This window comes from Aegilops tauschii, chromosome 3 (assembly GCF_002575655.3).
Source record: "Aegilops tauschii subsp. strangulata cultivar AL8/78 chromosome 3, Aet v6.0, whole genome shotgun sequence".
Taxonomy (NCBI): domain Eukaryota; kingdom Viridiplantae; phylum Streptophyta; class Magnoliopsida; order Poales; family Poaceae; genus Aegilops; species Aegilops tauschii.
The window spans coordinates 418,261,012-418,274,098 of record NC_053037.3 but is presented as its reverse complement, the minus strand read 5'-3'; the positions used below and the strand labels follow the sequence as shown (position 1 = coordinate 418,274,098).

The following is a 13,087-nucleotide window of genomic DNA, read 5'->3' as shown; positions in this document are numbered from 1 at the left end:
TCATTGACGACTGTACCATTTTAGTTAGAACGGTTTGTGGCATTTGTTGTCGTACTGTTGCAACATTTTTCACCGCCGTTTGTCGCATCCTGCCGTGCCGCTTTTAGAAAAAACTACGCTGGCGTCACTCGACTGAGACTGTCTCAGCCGACTGAGTTCTAGACAGACCCTTGAGAAATTCAATTCGGTTGTAGATACTCCGACGGTGTCTATTTTTGGTATTTTGACCATTTCGACCCTGATTTCGATTTTTTTTTTAGATTTGATCCTTTTCCTACCACGGGGGTCAATAATGGTAGAGTATAATAGCCTGCCGCCGAGGCCCTTGACGGTAGGGGTGCACACCCTACTGTAAAAAAATAAAATATCAAATACAATGCTTATACATGCCTACCGGCTAGCGCGAGCCTGTTTCGTGGCGAGGTTGTTTCGTGGATAAGTTGTCTACCGCCATGAACCTTGACGGTAGGCTTGTATACCCGATGGCCTCGACGGTAGAAAAACGGTCAGATTTCGAAATTTCTTCGAACCAGGATCAGATCTGACTCAAGAAATGGTAAAAAGAAAACGGCCTCCAACGCCATCGAACGGTGTAGCCCGTCTCAAAAGCCTACCGGCGCCGCCCTGTTCCCATCAGCAGCTAGGCTGACACTCCTCGGCGGTCCGTCAGCAGGAAGCACGCCGCGACCAGTGCCCGCCCCCGCCGATCAGATTAGAACAGAACGCATTGCATGCTCCACGGCCCACGCGTCCAGCATGCGCAAGCACGCGCGGCTCCTTCGCCCATGCGGCGGCCACGCCGTACGCGACCAAACCAAACGACGCGCGCCGCGCGCCGCGCGACGCGAGCCGGCGAGCGACACCGGGCCATGCGGACCTGGCGCCACCCCCAGAGCGCGTCGCGCCACCGGTGCGCCGTGGGCGACAGCGACGGGAAACGGAAGTCGATAAACTAACCGCTCCTCTCGTCTCGCAGTTCCCGTCCGCCCCATTTCCTCCGCTCTTCAGGATTCCAATCCAAGGAATTATGAATAAACTAGTACTACTATAAAAAAAAGAACGGATCAGACTAGAGAGCGAACATATGCAACTGCAAGCACACAAGAAACTAGTTACGGATACATATATACTACTGTATTGGACAGGAGTAGTAGGAGGAACTTCAACTTAGAACACAAGCATGCAGTTTGTGCAGGCAGGTTATATAATGGCAGAGAAACAACGATACTAATATCTAAAAATCCAGAATAAACAGATTATTCAGACTGTGTACACTTATGTTGGAGCGGCAAAGCAAGCTAGTTGAGGAATGGCGAGCCTGTCATGGGGTTCAGCCGGAAGGGGCGGTCGTCGCTGCGGCTGCGCGCGGCAGACGCGCGTTCTGGGCGCCCTCCTCCTTCCGGCGGCTCCAGTCGCGCACCGCCAGGTGCAGCTGCTTGGCTGCCACCAGCATCTCCACCGCCTGCCGCGGCGTCAATATCTCCGTTGCCAGTGCCCTGGCCGTCGACATGCGTAGCTCGTCCGCTTCCTCCAGGAGCCTGGCCAGCCCGGCCGAGTAGCTCTCCATCGCCGCGTCCACCTCGGCCGCGAGTCCTCCTGACGATTCTGCTGCCGCGAGCCGTCCGGCAATGTCGTCGCGCTTAGCGCTCCGGCCCTGGCCGACTAATGCTGCCGCCGCCGCGGCGCGCTCCCGGACGATCGGAAGCAGCGGCCGGTCGGCGATGTTCTCCTGCAGACTCGCGAGGCGCTCCGTCAGGTAACCCTCGTCGCGCAGCGTGCAGCGGTGGAGATCATTGATCTGCTGCAGCTGCGTGGCCGTGATCCCGATGAGGCCCATCTCCTCTGCGAGGCCGCGACCGCGGCCGCTGACGAACTCCTCGATGTCCTCCTCCAGGCCTTCGCCGGAGATGGAGTAGAGCAGCCGGATTGCCAGCGACGGCCGGCAGCCCCCGAGCCAGAGCACGGAGTTCTCAAACGCCGTGCACCACGGCGGGGCGACGAAGGCCGCACCGTTCTCGCGCGCCATGGCACGCCGGCTGGCGGCGTACTCCTGGTACCCGCGCATGCACCTCTCCACCACGGCCCTCAGCTCCGCGTCCGTGGCGCGCTCGGTGGCGGCATTGGCTGCCGCCTCCGCGAGCTCGCGGAGGCCCGCCTGCTGGCCCGCGATCCACTGCTGGTGGAACGCAACGTAGCGTGCCATGTCCATGGCGATCTGGTCTCTCGCGCGCGACAGGGAGTGACGGGACTGACTTGTGAGTAAGCAAGGCTGGCCTACGCCAGTGTGACTCCTCCTATGTACACGCCCTGCTCCTCGCACCAGTTTTGTCTTCTCCTATGCTCTGAATCTCTAGATTCTTCTAGTATGGTTCTTGTGGTTTGTTTATTTCTTGTAGTACTAGGCAGGAGGTGAACCAGGTGTGGTGATGGCTCTCTCTTGACGGTAATGAGGAGAATTAAGCTTCTGATGTGGCGTGCATGGATGGATCCTTATCGGCTGGTGGTGCGAAACAGACCAGAAACGGAAGAGCTCCCCGCGGCTGCAGGAAAGTTTTGGACTAGCTAGGGACAAGTCGCCTGAAAACATAATTTGGGCAAGTCGGTTTTCTATCAGAATTGACTTACATGAATTTGTATCAGCCAATTTTATTTTCTTCAAAATTGACGCGTTGGATGCTCCCATCGAGTACAGGGCAGGCCGGCCATACTGCATGGTTGTGAAGTGCAAGCCAACCACGTAAAGGCCTCACACATAGGCAAATTGGGTCGGGCTAATTTGTTACCTGGCTAAATAAATATATGCTAGTGAAATTTTCGCAAGAAAGTGTTTTCTAAAAAGTAATGGATTAGTGACATCGGTATTGCCCTTAAAAATGAAATAAAAAAAATAAAAAATGTAATAAAATCTAAAACAAATAAAAAAATATGAAGTTTTCTGTGGAAGAATGAATTTGTGACAAAAAGAATGAAACAAAATTACCCTTTTAGAAGAGACAAAACAAAAGGTTAAAATAATTAAAACAATGAAACCCTTTAAGATAAGAAAAACCTTTAAAAACTTGCGCACAACAGTGCACGAAATTGCACCGGCATTGGTATTACCATTTTAAAAGAAAAGAAAATGGATAACAAAATCTAAAGCAAAGAGTAACAAAAATTGCACAAAATATACATAAAAATTGCGCTTTTTTAAAAATATGCAAGAATAAGCATATAAAAGTGATTTCAAAACAAAAATCTAAGAACCAATGAATTGGTGACATTGGTATTACCCTTAAAGTAGAATGAAAATGAAATAAACATTAAAATAATATCAAAATAATGAAGTTTTGTAAAATATAATGAATTACTGGCATTGGTATTTTCTTTAAGAAGAAGAAAACTAGCACACAATTTGCACTGAAATTGCACTTTTTGTAAGGAAAATGTTTGAAAACAGCACGCCGACCGCGCTGCGTTGGATACCAACAGATCATGCGGTTGTGCGTTATCCTGAAAGGGGTCAAACCTTATCACTACGCACGTGAACCTCCACCACTCGTTTCCCTCGGTCGTCTTCTCCCCCACACCATCGTCTTCTTCATAGAGCACACACGAGCCTGATTCCTCTTAGCTACGCGCACTGAGTCACTGCAGCTGTCGAAGGCGAAGAGCGATGTCGCCGCGGGTCAGACGCCGGCGCTAGAGACGACACACTGGACCCTGCGACGTGGGCGACATTTTTATTGCTGGAACGACCATCGGTGGAGCTGCAACCATGCACCAGAAATGCTAGAACCAGCAGTCAGAAGAGCTACAACCAGGGGCACCAGCAATGTTAGAACCGGCCATCGCTAGAGCTGTAACCGACCGCGGCAAAGCTGCAAACGGCTGTTGGAAATGCTATAACCAGCCTCTAGAATTGATGGAACTAGCACCAACAGAGCTACAAACCCAGTGCTGACATGACAGGCGGCAGATTTGTTGAAACCTGTCATCGTAAAAGCTGCAATCGTAGGACGTGGTGCTGCAACCGCGTGCAGTAGTGCAACAAGCGGCAACGACGGAGCTGCAATGGCGCACGGTGGCTCGACAAGTTTTTTGGCTACGACCGATGGGCCAGTGGTCGGGGATGCTACCACCGGCAATTGGTTTTGCTACAACCTAGCAAAACAAGGTTGCAACGGGCGGTCATGGGAGCTGCATGCTAGCAGCGACAGCCGACGTCGAATTGCAACTGGAGGCAACGAGAGCCGATGCATAGAGATGGGCGAAGCTGCAACCATGGACGACGGAGTTGCAATCGTTGTGGTCAGTGCTTCGATCATCGGAGGCAAAGCTGCGAGCAGCGACCAGTTCTTGTCATCAGTTTCATGTAGCATCATCACAACATCACTGCGGGGAGGAGTGGGAGGGAGGAGAGCACCGACCACTGGGCCGCGAGGAGCGGAGGAACAGTCACCGAGAGGAGGGGGCGGTGGAGGAGCTACAGGTGAGGAGGAGCGGGGAAAAACAGGGAGGAGAGATCTAAAGGCAAAGGAGAGGAAGATGACGTACCTACTGGGGGAGATCCAACGGCAAATGTTGTAGGAAATTGTGCGGCTGCAGCCGGCCGACCGAAATTAGGGCCGGCGCCTAGTAGTCCTCTTTTTGTAATATATAAAGAATAATCATATAATAGTAAAATTTTGGCACATATTATATAGTATTTGTATGTATATTTACACTCATCCAACATACTAAAAATACCCACAAAACAAAACAAAACAACTAATAAAGAGAATAAAAAAGTAAAAGTAAAACACATAAAAACATAAAACAAAAAAAAGGAGAAAGAAGAAGGCTATGTCGAACTGGAATGGGCTTCGGGCCGTTAAAGAATTGATTGGCTCGAATATGGGGTAAGCGAGAAAAAGCCCAAGACAACACACAGACTAACCTAGAAAGAAAAAGGTACATGAATCTTAAAGCAGAATTCAATGGCCCAAAAATTGACTGGCCCAAAATTAATTTCCAGGCAACTTAAATATAGCTAAAATGGGAAAGTGTTTTTAGTCGGTGTGGACTTTCACGGGTTTGTGGCTCACAGCAGGCTTGCATCATCATCCACCCATGGCTTTTTGGTGTCTTACTTATCTGATGTCAAGTTTTTGTTTTGTTTTCCAAAAAAACGAGTATGTAGTTTCTTCGGTGTGCATAAAAACTTGTTGTCTGGTCCTATGTGCTTGACATTCTGAATTACCGAGAGCGCAACATCACCTCAGCTAAAATTACATAGAAATATGGAATATTGCTGATGTCGTATAATGCAGGGAGACCGACACATAGTTTTTGAAGTTGTGCAAAAATGTGTGACTACTCTTAACTACTCTTAGAATTGAGTTCGCTCATAAATTGCATAAAAAGAATCAAATTCTTTCTTCAAAGTATCTAAATTAGGTTCAACTTTATTGTTTTGACTGTTCTCCAACCGGTGGATATTTTGCAGATTGACCTACATATCTAGCATGCACAAGGAACATTCAAATTGGCTTTTCTTTTCATGCATGTTTATGAAATATTGAATGAAAAATTGATATTTGAATGCACCCTTTAAAAATATACTTTTGAATGTTACTTGAGAATAATGTTCCGATCACCCAAAAAAACTGTGGAGATTGTTGCCAGTCATTTCATATCATCTCAACCAATCTAGACCATGGTACTTATTCCCCACAAAAAAGATCATTATACTCATTTACCTTGCTGAAAGAACATGTGGTGCCCCCATGTTTGGTTTTGGTAATTGATGACAATCTCTATGGACTAATGGTTGCCTTGAGTTATATTTGAAGTGTTTGTCCGTAGGTATTGATTGAAGACCATTTGTTGGTTTCAAGGTTATTAGAAGAAGAATATGTGTTGACCAAGGTGCTATTATCCAAAAATTGGTCACGTGAGAGTTGAGACTATTGCAAGCATGTCTTGAAGAAGAAGAAGATTGTGTGAACATTCATGTTTACCTTCAAGACATCATCCTAATGAAGAGAGTTGGAAAGATACAGGGTTGATCAAGACTAAGTACAAAGAGTGATTCAAGTTGATCAACACACAAAGCGTAGAAGATGTACCAAGCGGGATCAAGTGATCTCATGGTATGGTAAGCATTGTCCATTGTGCTTTGTGTACTAACCCGTGGTCTATGTGAGAGTTGTTTGTGGGGCTAGGCATGTTTCCATGGTCGTGCATCAAAAGGAAGATATCATATAACCCATGGCGGATGACATCAAGCGGTGATCGACATCAAGATTGCGGTGTGCAAGTTCAAGTGGAGCATCAAGAAGAGATCATGCATGCTTGAAGCTCGCCGTCCATTGTGGTGACAATGGACTTGTGAAGATGCGCCGAAGAGTGGATCACCCATAGTGGAGTATGCGGGAGCAATCTACTTGTCTTCATCAAGCCAACGCAATCAAGAAAGGTGGTCCAACTTGAGGTGGTCAAGATCTTCATCATCTAGATCAAATGGATTATGTGCAAGGCAAAGGTTTTTCCTTGATGGGTTTCCTATTTTACCGGTCTCATGGAGTTCGTTGGGAGACCGGATTATAGGATCGGTAGCCGTACTATCACGGGGGGCTCTCGAGTGAGTAGCTTATTCGTATCATTCGTAGAGAGCTCAAACCTTTGCATTCTTGGCACATATTTCTTGGTTCTTGTTTGGTTTTATCTTTGTGAGGTTTTAGGTCTTGTGGTTATCTTCATGACAAGCTCTATTCCATCGAAAACCGATTTTCTATGCATCTTTTTTTTGCATTTTTGGTGTTGGAGTTTTTACCGGTCTTATTTGAGAAAGGGTTCTCACCATTTTAGTTTGGGTATTTTCTCAATTGCTATTTCTTGATATTTCTATCAAGATTGTTTTAGACCTTGTCTTTAGCTTTCCAACAAACTTGGTTTCATCAAATTCGGAGTTTGTTTGCAAAAGTTGTGTCTGTTTCATTTTTACCAGTTCCCGCATCTCTCTGCCTAGTGCGGGTGCCCGGGGTCACCCGAGCCCCTTCATAGTGACCTCTCTGACCGTCCGGGTGCCCGGGGTCATCCGGGGTGCTCCCTCTCCTCCTCTGATCACCCCGGGTGCCCGGGCTCCTCCGCCACCTCTACTCGGCCCCCTCCGGGTGCCCGGGGTTGGGACCCCCGGGTGCTCGGCCCCCTGCCCTGTTTCTTTCCATGTGTGTGCGGGTGCCCGAGGTTTTGCCCCCGGGTTCCCGGGGTTGTATGCCTTTTTCTATGTTGGGTCGGGGTGCCCGGACCCCTTTTGTCTGGGTGCCCGGGGTGGCGGCTGTGTGCAACGGCCACATTTTTCTTGGGGGTATTTATACCCCCTTCTTCCACCTTCAACCCCAATCCTCTTGCAAGCTTTTTCCCCCACCATTGTTGACCTCTTGGAGCTTTCTATCTCTCAATCCCTCCATGGATTCTTGCTAGTTTTGCGGGGGAAAGAGAGAGAAGATCTAGATCCGCATTTCCACCATTCACTTTCTCCTCTATGTGAGGGGAACCCTGATAACCCACAAGTATAGGGGATCGCAACAGTTTTCGAGGGTAGAGTATTCAACCCAAATTTATTGATTCGACACAAGGGGAGCCAAAGAATATTCTCAAGTATTAGTAGTTGAGTTGTCAATTCAACCACACCTGGATAACTTAATATCTGCAGCAAAGTATTTAGTAGCAAAGTAGTATGGAATTAACGGTAACGGTGGCAAAAGTAACAGTAGCAGTTTTGTAGTAATTGTAACAGTGGCAACGGTAAAGTAACTAAGCAAAGAACAATATGTGAAAAGCTCGTAGGCATTGGATCAGTGATGGAGAATTATGTCGGATGCGATTCATCATGCAACAGTTATAACATATGGTGACACAGAACTAGCTCCAGTTCATCAATGTAATGTAGGCATGTATTCCGAATATAGTCATACGTGCTTATGGAAAAGAACTTGCATGACATCTTTTGTCCTACCCTCTCGTGGCAGCGGGGTCCTATTGGAAACTAAGGGACATTAAGGCCTCCTTTTAATAGAGTACCGGACCAAAGCATTAACACTTAGTGAATACATGAACTCCTCAAACTACGGTCATCACCGGGAGTGGTCCCGATTATTGTCACTTCGGGGTTGCCGGATCATAACACATAATAGGTGACTATTGAATTGCAAGATAGGATCAAGAACTCACATATATTCATGAAAACATAATAGGTTCAGATCTGAAATCATGGCACTCGGGCCCTAGTGACAAGCATTAAGCATAGCAAAGTCATAGGAACATCAATCTCAGAACATAATGGATACTAGGGATCAAACCCTAACAAAACTAACTCAATTACATGGTAAATCTCATCCAACCCATCACCGTCCAGCAAGCGTACGATGGAATTACTCACGCACGGCGGTGAGCATCATGAAATTGGTGATGGAGGAAGGTTGATGATGACGATGGCGACAGATTCCCCTCTCCGGAGCCCCGAACGGACTCTAGATCAGCCCTCCTGAGAGATATTAGGGCTTGGCGGCGGCTCCGTATCGTAAAACGCGATGAATCCTTCTCTCTGATTTTTTATCCCCGAATGTGAATATATAGAGTTGGAGTTGAGGTCGGTGGAGCACCAGGGGGCCCACGAGGCAGGGGGCGCGCCCCCACCCTCGTGGACAAGGTGTGGGCCCCCTGGTCTTCATTCTTTCGCCATTATTTTTTATTAATTACAAAAATATTCTTCGTGAAGTTTCAGGTCATTCCGAGAACTTTTATTTCTGCACAAAAATAACACCATGGCAATTCTGCTGAAAACAGCGGTAGTCCGGGTTAGTTCCATTCAAATCATGCAAGCTAGAGTCCAAAACAAGGGCGAAAGTGTTTGGAAAAGTAGATATGATGGAGACGTATCAACTCCCCCAAGCTTAAACCTTTGCTTGTCCTCAAGCAATTCAGTTGACAAACTGAAAGTGATAAAGAAAAACTTTTACAAACTCTGTTTGCTCTTGTTGTTGTAAATATGTAAAGCCAGCATTCATGTTTTCAGCAAAGATTATGAATTAACCATATTCACAATAACACTTAGGTCTCATATTTACTCATATCAATGACATAATCAACTAGCGAGCAATAATAATAAATCTCGGATGACAACACTTTCTCAAAACAATCATAATATGATATAACAAGATGGTATCTCGCTAGCCCTTTCTGAGACCGGAAAACATAAATGCAGAACACCTCTGAAGATCAAGGGCTGACTAAACATTGTAATTCATGATAAAAGAGATCCAGTCATAGTCATACTCAATATAAACTAATAATAATGTATGCAAATGATAGCGGTGCTCTCCAGCTGGTGCTTTTTAATAAGAGGGTGATGACTCAACATAAAAATAAATAGATAGGCCCTTCGCAGAGGGAAGCAGGGATTTGTAGAGGTGCCAGAGCTTGATTTTGAAATAGAGATAAATAATATTTTGAGCGGCATACTTTCATTGTCAACATAACAACCGAGAGATCTCGATATCTTCCATGCTACACACATTATGGGCGGTTCCCAAGCAGAATGGTAAAGTTTATACTCCCCCACCACCAACAAGCATCAATCCATGGCTTGCCCGAAACAACGGGTGCCTACAACTAACAACAGTCCTGGGGGAGTTTTGTTTGCAATTATTTTGATTTAAGCATGGGACTTGGCATCCCGGTGACAAGCCATTTTCTCGTGAGTGAGGAGCGGAGTCCACTCCTCTTGAGAATAACCCGCCTAGCATGGGAGATACAGACGGCCCTAGTTGATACATGAGCTATTCGAGCATACAAAACAGAGTTTCATTTGAAGGTTTAGAGTTTGGCACATACAAATTTACTTGGAACGGCAGGTAGATGCCGCATATAGGAAGGTATGGTGGACTCATATGGAATAACTTTGGGGTTTATGTAAGTGGATGCACAAGTAGTATTCCCGCTTAGTACAAGTGAAGGCTAGAAAGAGACTGGGAAGCAACCAACTAGAGAGCGACAACAGTCATGAACATGCATTAAAATTAATCAACACTGAGTGCAAGCGTGAGTAGGATATAATCCACCATGAACATAAATATCGTGGAGGCTATGTTGATTTTGTTTCAACTACATGCGTGAACATGTGCCAAGTCAAGCCACTCGAATCGTTCAAAGGAGGATACCACCCTATCATACCACATCATAACCATTTTAATAGCATGTTGGCACGCAAGGTAAACCATTATAAACTCCTAGCAAATTAAGCATGGCATGAGCAATTATAATCTCTAATTGTCATTGCAAACATGTTTTATTCATAATAGGCTAAATCAGGAACGATGAACTAATCATATTTACAAAAACAAGATAGGTTGAGTTCATACCAGCTTCTCTCATCTCAATCAGTCCATCATATATCGTCATTATTGCCTTTCACTCGCACGATCGAACGGTGTGAAAAATAATAATAGTGCCCTAGAGTAACTTTTATCCGTTGAGCGACGGCCCTTCCACTCGGCACCCCCCGCCTTTTCCCGCTAAGATCGGAAATCTTATATTTTCCATATCCATATACCGTTGAATCCTTGGGGTTCCAGAATCCGCCTATTTTACTAGTCTTCGGAAATGAAAAACCCTGAACCAAGGTGCATTGGACTAAGCTGGAATCTGCAAGCATTTAATACAAGGGAGAAGGCAAGGTAATATGGGCTCTTGGTTAAATCAACAATAATGCATATGAGAGCCACTTAACATTTTTATCATGGTCTTGTCCTCTCGTCCCCCAGAGAAAAGAAAAGAAATAAAACTATTTACATGGGAAAGTTCCCAACAAGCAAAAGAAGAACGAGAAATCTTTTTGGGTTTTCTTTTTAATTATTACTACTACAGGCATGGAAAGTAAACTAGCTGAAAGCTACAACTAATTTTTTGTTTGTTTTTCTTAAGGTTTTTCAAACACACGAGAAGAAAGCGAGAAAAGAAAATAAACTAGCATGGATAGTACAATGAAAAAGTATGAGCACCGACAACTAGAGTGAGTGTGTGAACATGAATGTATGGGAAATACGTACTCCCCCAAGCTTAGGCTTTTGGTCTAAGTTGGTCTATGCCCAAGGATCAAAGTTGTAGCTGGGGTCATACTAAGATGCAGCAGCTATTGCCTCATGAGCTGCATCTTGGAGGCGAGCTGCCTCCGTCCTCTTCTCATACTCGTTCGCCTCCTCCCTGGTTATAATATATCTCCTTTTTGCCTGAAAGTCAAAGAAGCCAGGAGCAGGGAGAGCAACATGGACAATGTGACGCTTGTCAAAGATTAGTTGGTATTGGAGGAACTGTTCGTTCCTCTCAACAAACTGATGACGAACCATAGCATTATGATCTAGATAAGTAGGAGGCAACTCCATATCATTTCCATGTATGGGTACCTCAAGAAAATTAGCTAAACGGGTTGCGTAAATTCCACCGAACAAATCTCCATTAATATTGTTATTATGCAACCTACGTGCAACAATGGCCCCCAAGTTGTATTGTTTATCTCCTAATATAGCACTCTTGAGAACACTAAGATCAGGAACACACATGTGACATGCCTCGTCCTTGTCGTTAATGCATCTACCTATAAAGAGAGCGAAATAATGTATAGCAGGAAAATGAATGCTCCCTATGGTAGCTTGTGTTATTTCTCTAGATTCCCCCATAGTGATACTAGCAAGAAAATCTTTAAACTCATATTTGCGAGGATCATTAACACTACCCCATTGCGGGAGTTTACAAGCAGTATTAAAATCTTCTAAGTCCATAGTATAGGATTTATCATAAAGCTCAAATAGGACAGTGTGAGAATTGTGCGAGGATGAAAATTTGAACCTTCTCACAAAGGAATCAGTTAGGTAATAATAATGAGGGCACTTATCTAGCATGAAGCCCTCGAGTTCAGCATTACGCACATATGCGTCAAATTCCTCCTTAATTCCTGCTTGGACCATGAAATTTTCTGACGGCCATTCACAAGGCCGCACTTGAGCTTCTCTTGGTAGTTCATAGTCCGGCTCACGTATTGCGGGCCTGGGTCCTTGCTTCCTTGAAGAACCACCTTGGTATATTTTCCTAAACATATTTCTTCCTTTGAAAAATTTCTGAAATTTTTAGTAACTAAAAATAAAAGTGAACCAAACTCAACAAAATTGATAGCAACTACTCCCACAAGTGCCTAAAGACTATATCATGCATTAAAACTACTGGGGACCAAATAAATTTGACATGCAAGCTGAAGAACGGGGTCACCTAAGAAGCAGAAATTTGCAATGAATAAAGCACTAGAACAAAAACTAATTGGACCATTGGAGAAGTCACATACCGAAGAACAATCCCCCAAAGAAGTTTTGTGAAAGGAGCTTTGAGCAAGGAGATTGAAAATGGCAGCAAGATGAGCTAGAACTCGTGCTTGAGCTGGTTGGTGATTTTTTCTAGAGAAAGACGAAGTGTGTGGGTGCTGGAATAAGTGGAGGGGGCCACGAGGGGCCCACGAGGTAGGGGGCGCGCCCTGGACCCTCGTGGCCAGGTGGTGTGGCCCCCAGGTGTGTTCTCAGTGCCAATAATTCTCAAATATTCTAGAAAAAATCATATTTCATTTTCGGGGCATTTGGAGAACTTTTATTTTTGGGGTATTTTTTATTGCAAGCATAATTCAGAAAACAGACAGGAAATACTATTTTTGCTTTATTTAATCTAAATAACAGAAATTAAAATGAGGGTACAGAGAGTTGTGCTTTCTAACTTCATCCATCTCATGCTCATCAAAAGGAATCCACTAACAAGGTTGATCAAGTCTTGTTAACAAACTCATTCCGAATCGCATGAAACCGGAGAATTTTCGAATAGCACTAGGTTACCTCAACGGGGATATGCACATCCCCAACAATAATAATATCATATTTCTTCTTGACAGTAGGAAGAGGAAATTCAAAACCTCCAATAGTAATTGTTGGAATTTTTCCAATAGAGTTGATACTGTGGACTTGAGGTTGTTTCCTCGGAAAGTGTACCATATGCTCATTACCATTAACATGAAAAGTGACATTTCCTT

The 13,087-nt window shown here is 45.1% G+C and overlaps 1 protein-coding gene across 1 annotated transcript; it reads right to left on the bottom strand.

Annotated features, from left to right (window-relative positions):
• Window positions 1-1,070: 1,070 nt before the first annotated feature.
• Window positions 1,071-3,076, bottom strand: LOC109753791 (protein DOG1-like 2). Its single transcript, XM_020312723.4, has one exon. It carries the CDS (start codon window positions 2,207-2,209, stop codon window positions 1,331-1,333), a length of 879 nt encoding a protein of 292 aa, XP_020168312.1. The 5' UTR covers window positions 2,210-3,076; the 3' UTR covers window positions 1,071-1,330.
• Window positions 3,077-13,087: the final 10,011 nt, after the last annotated feature.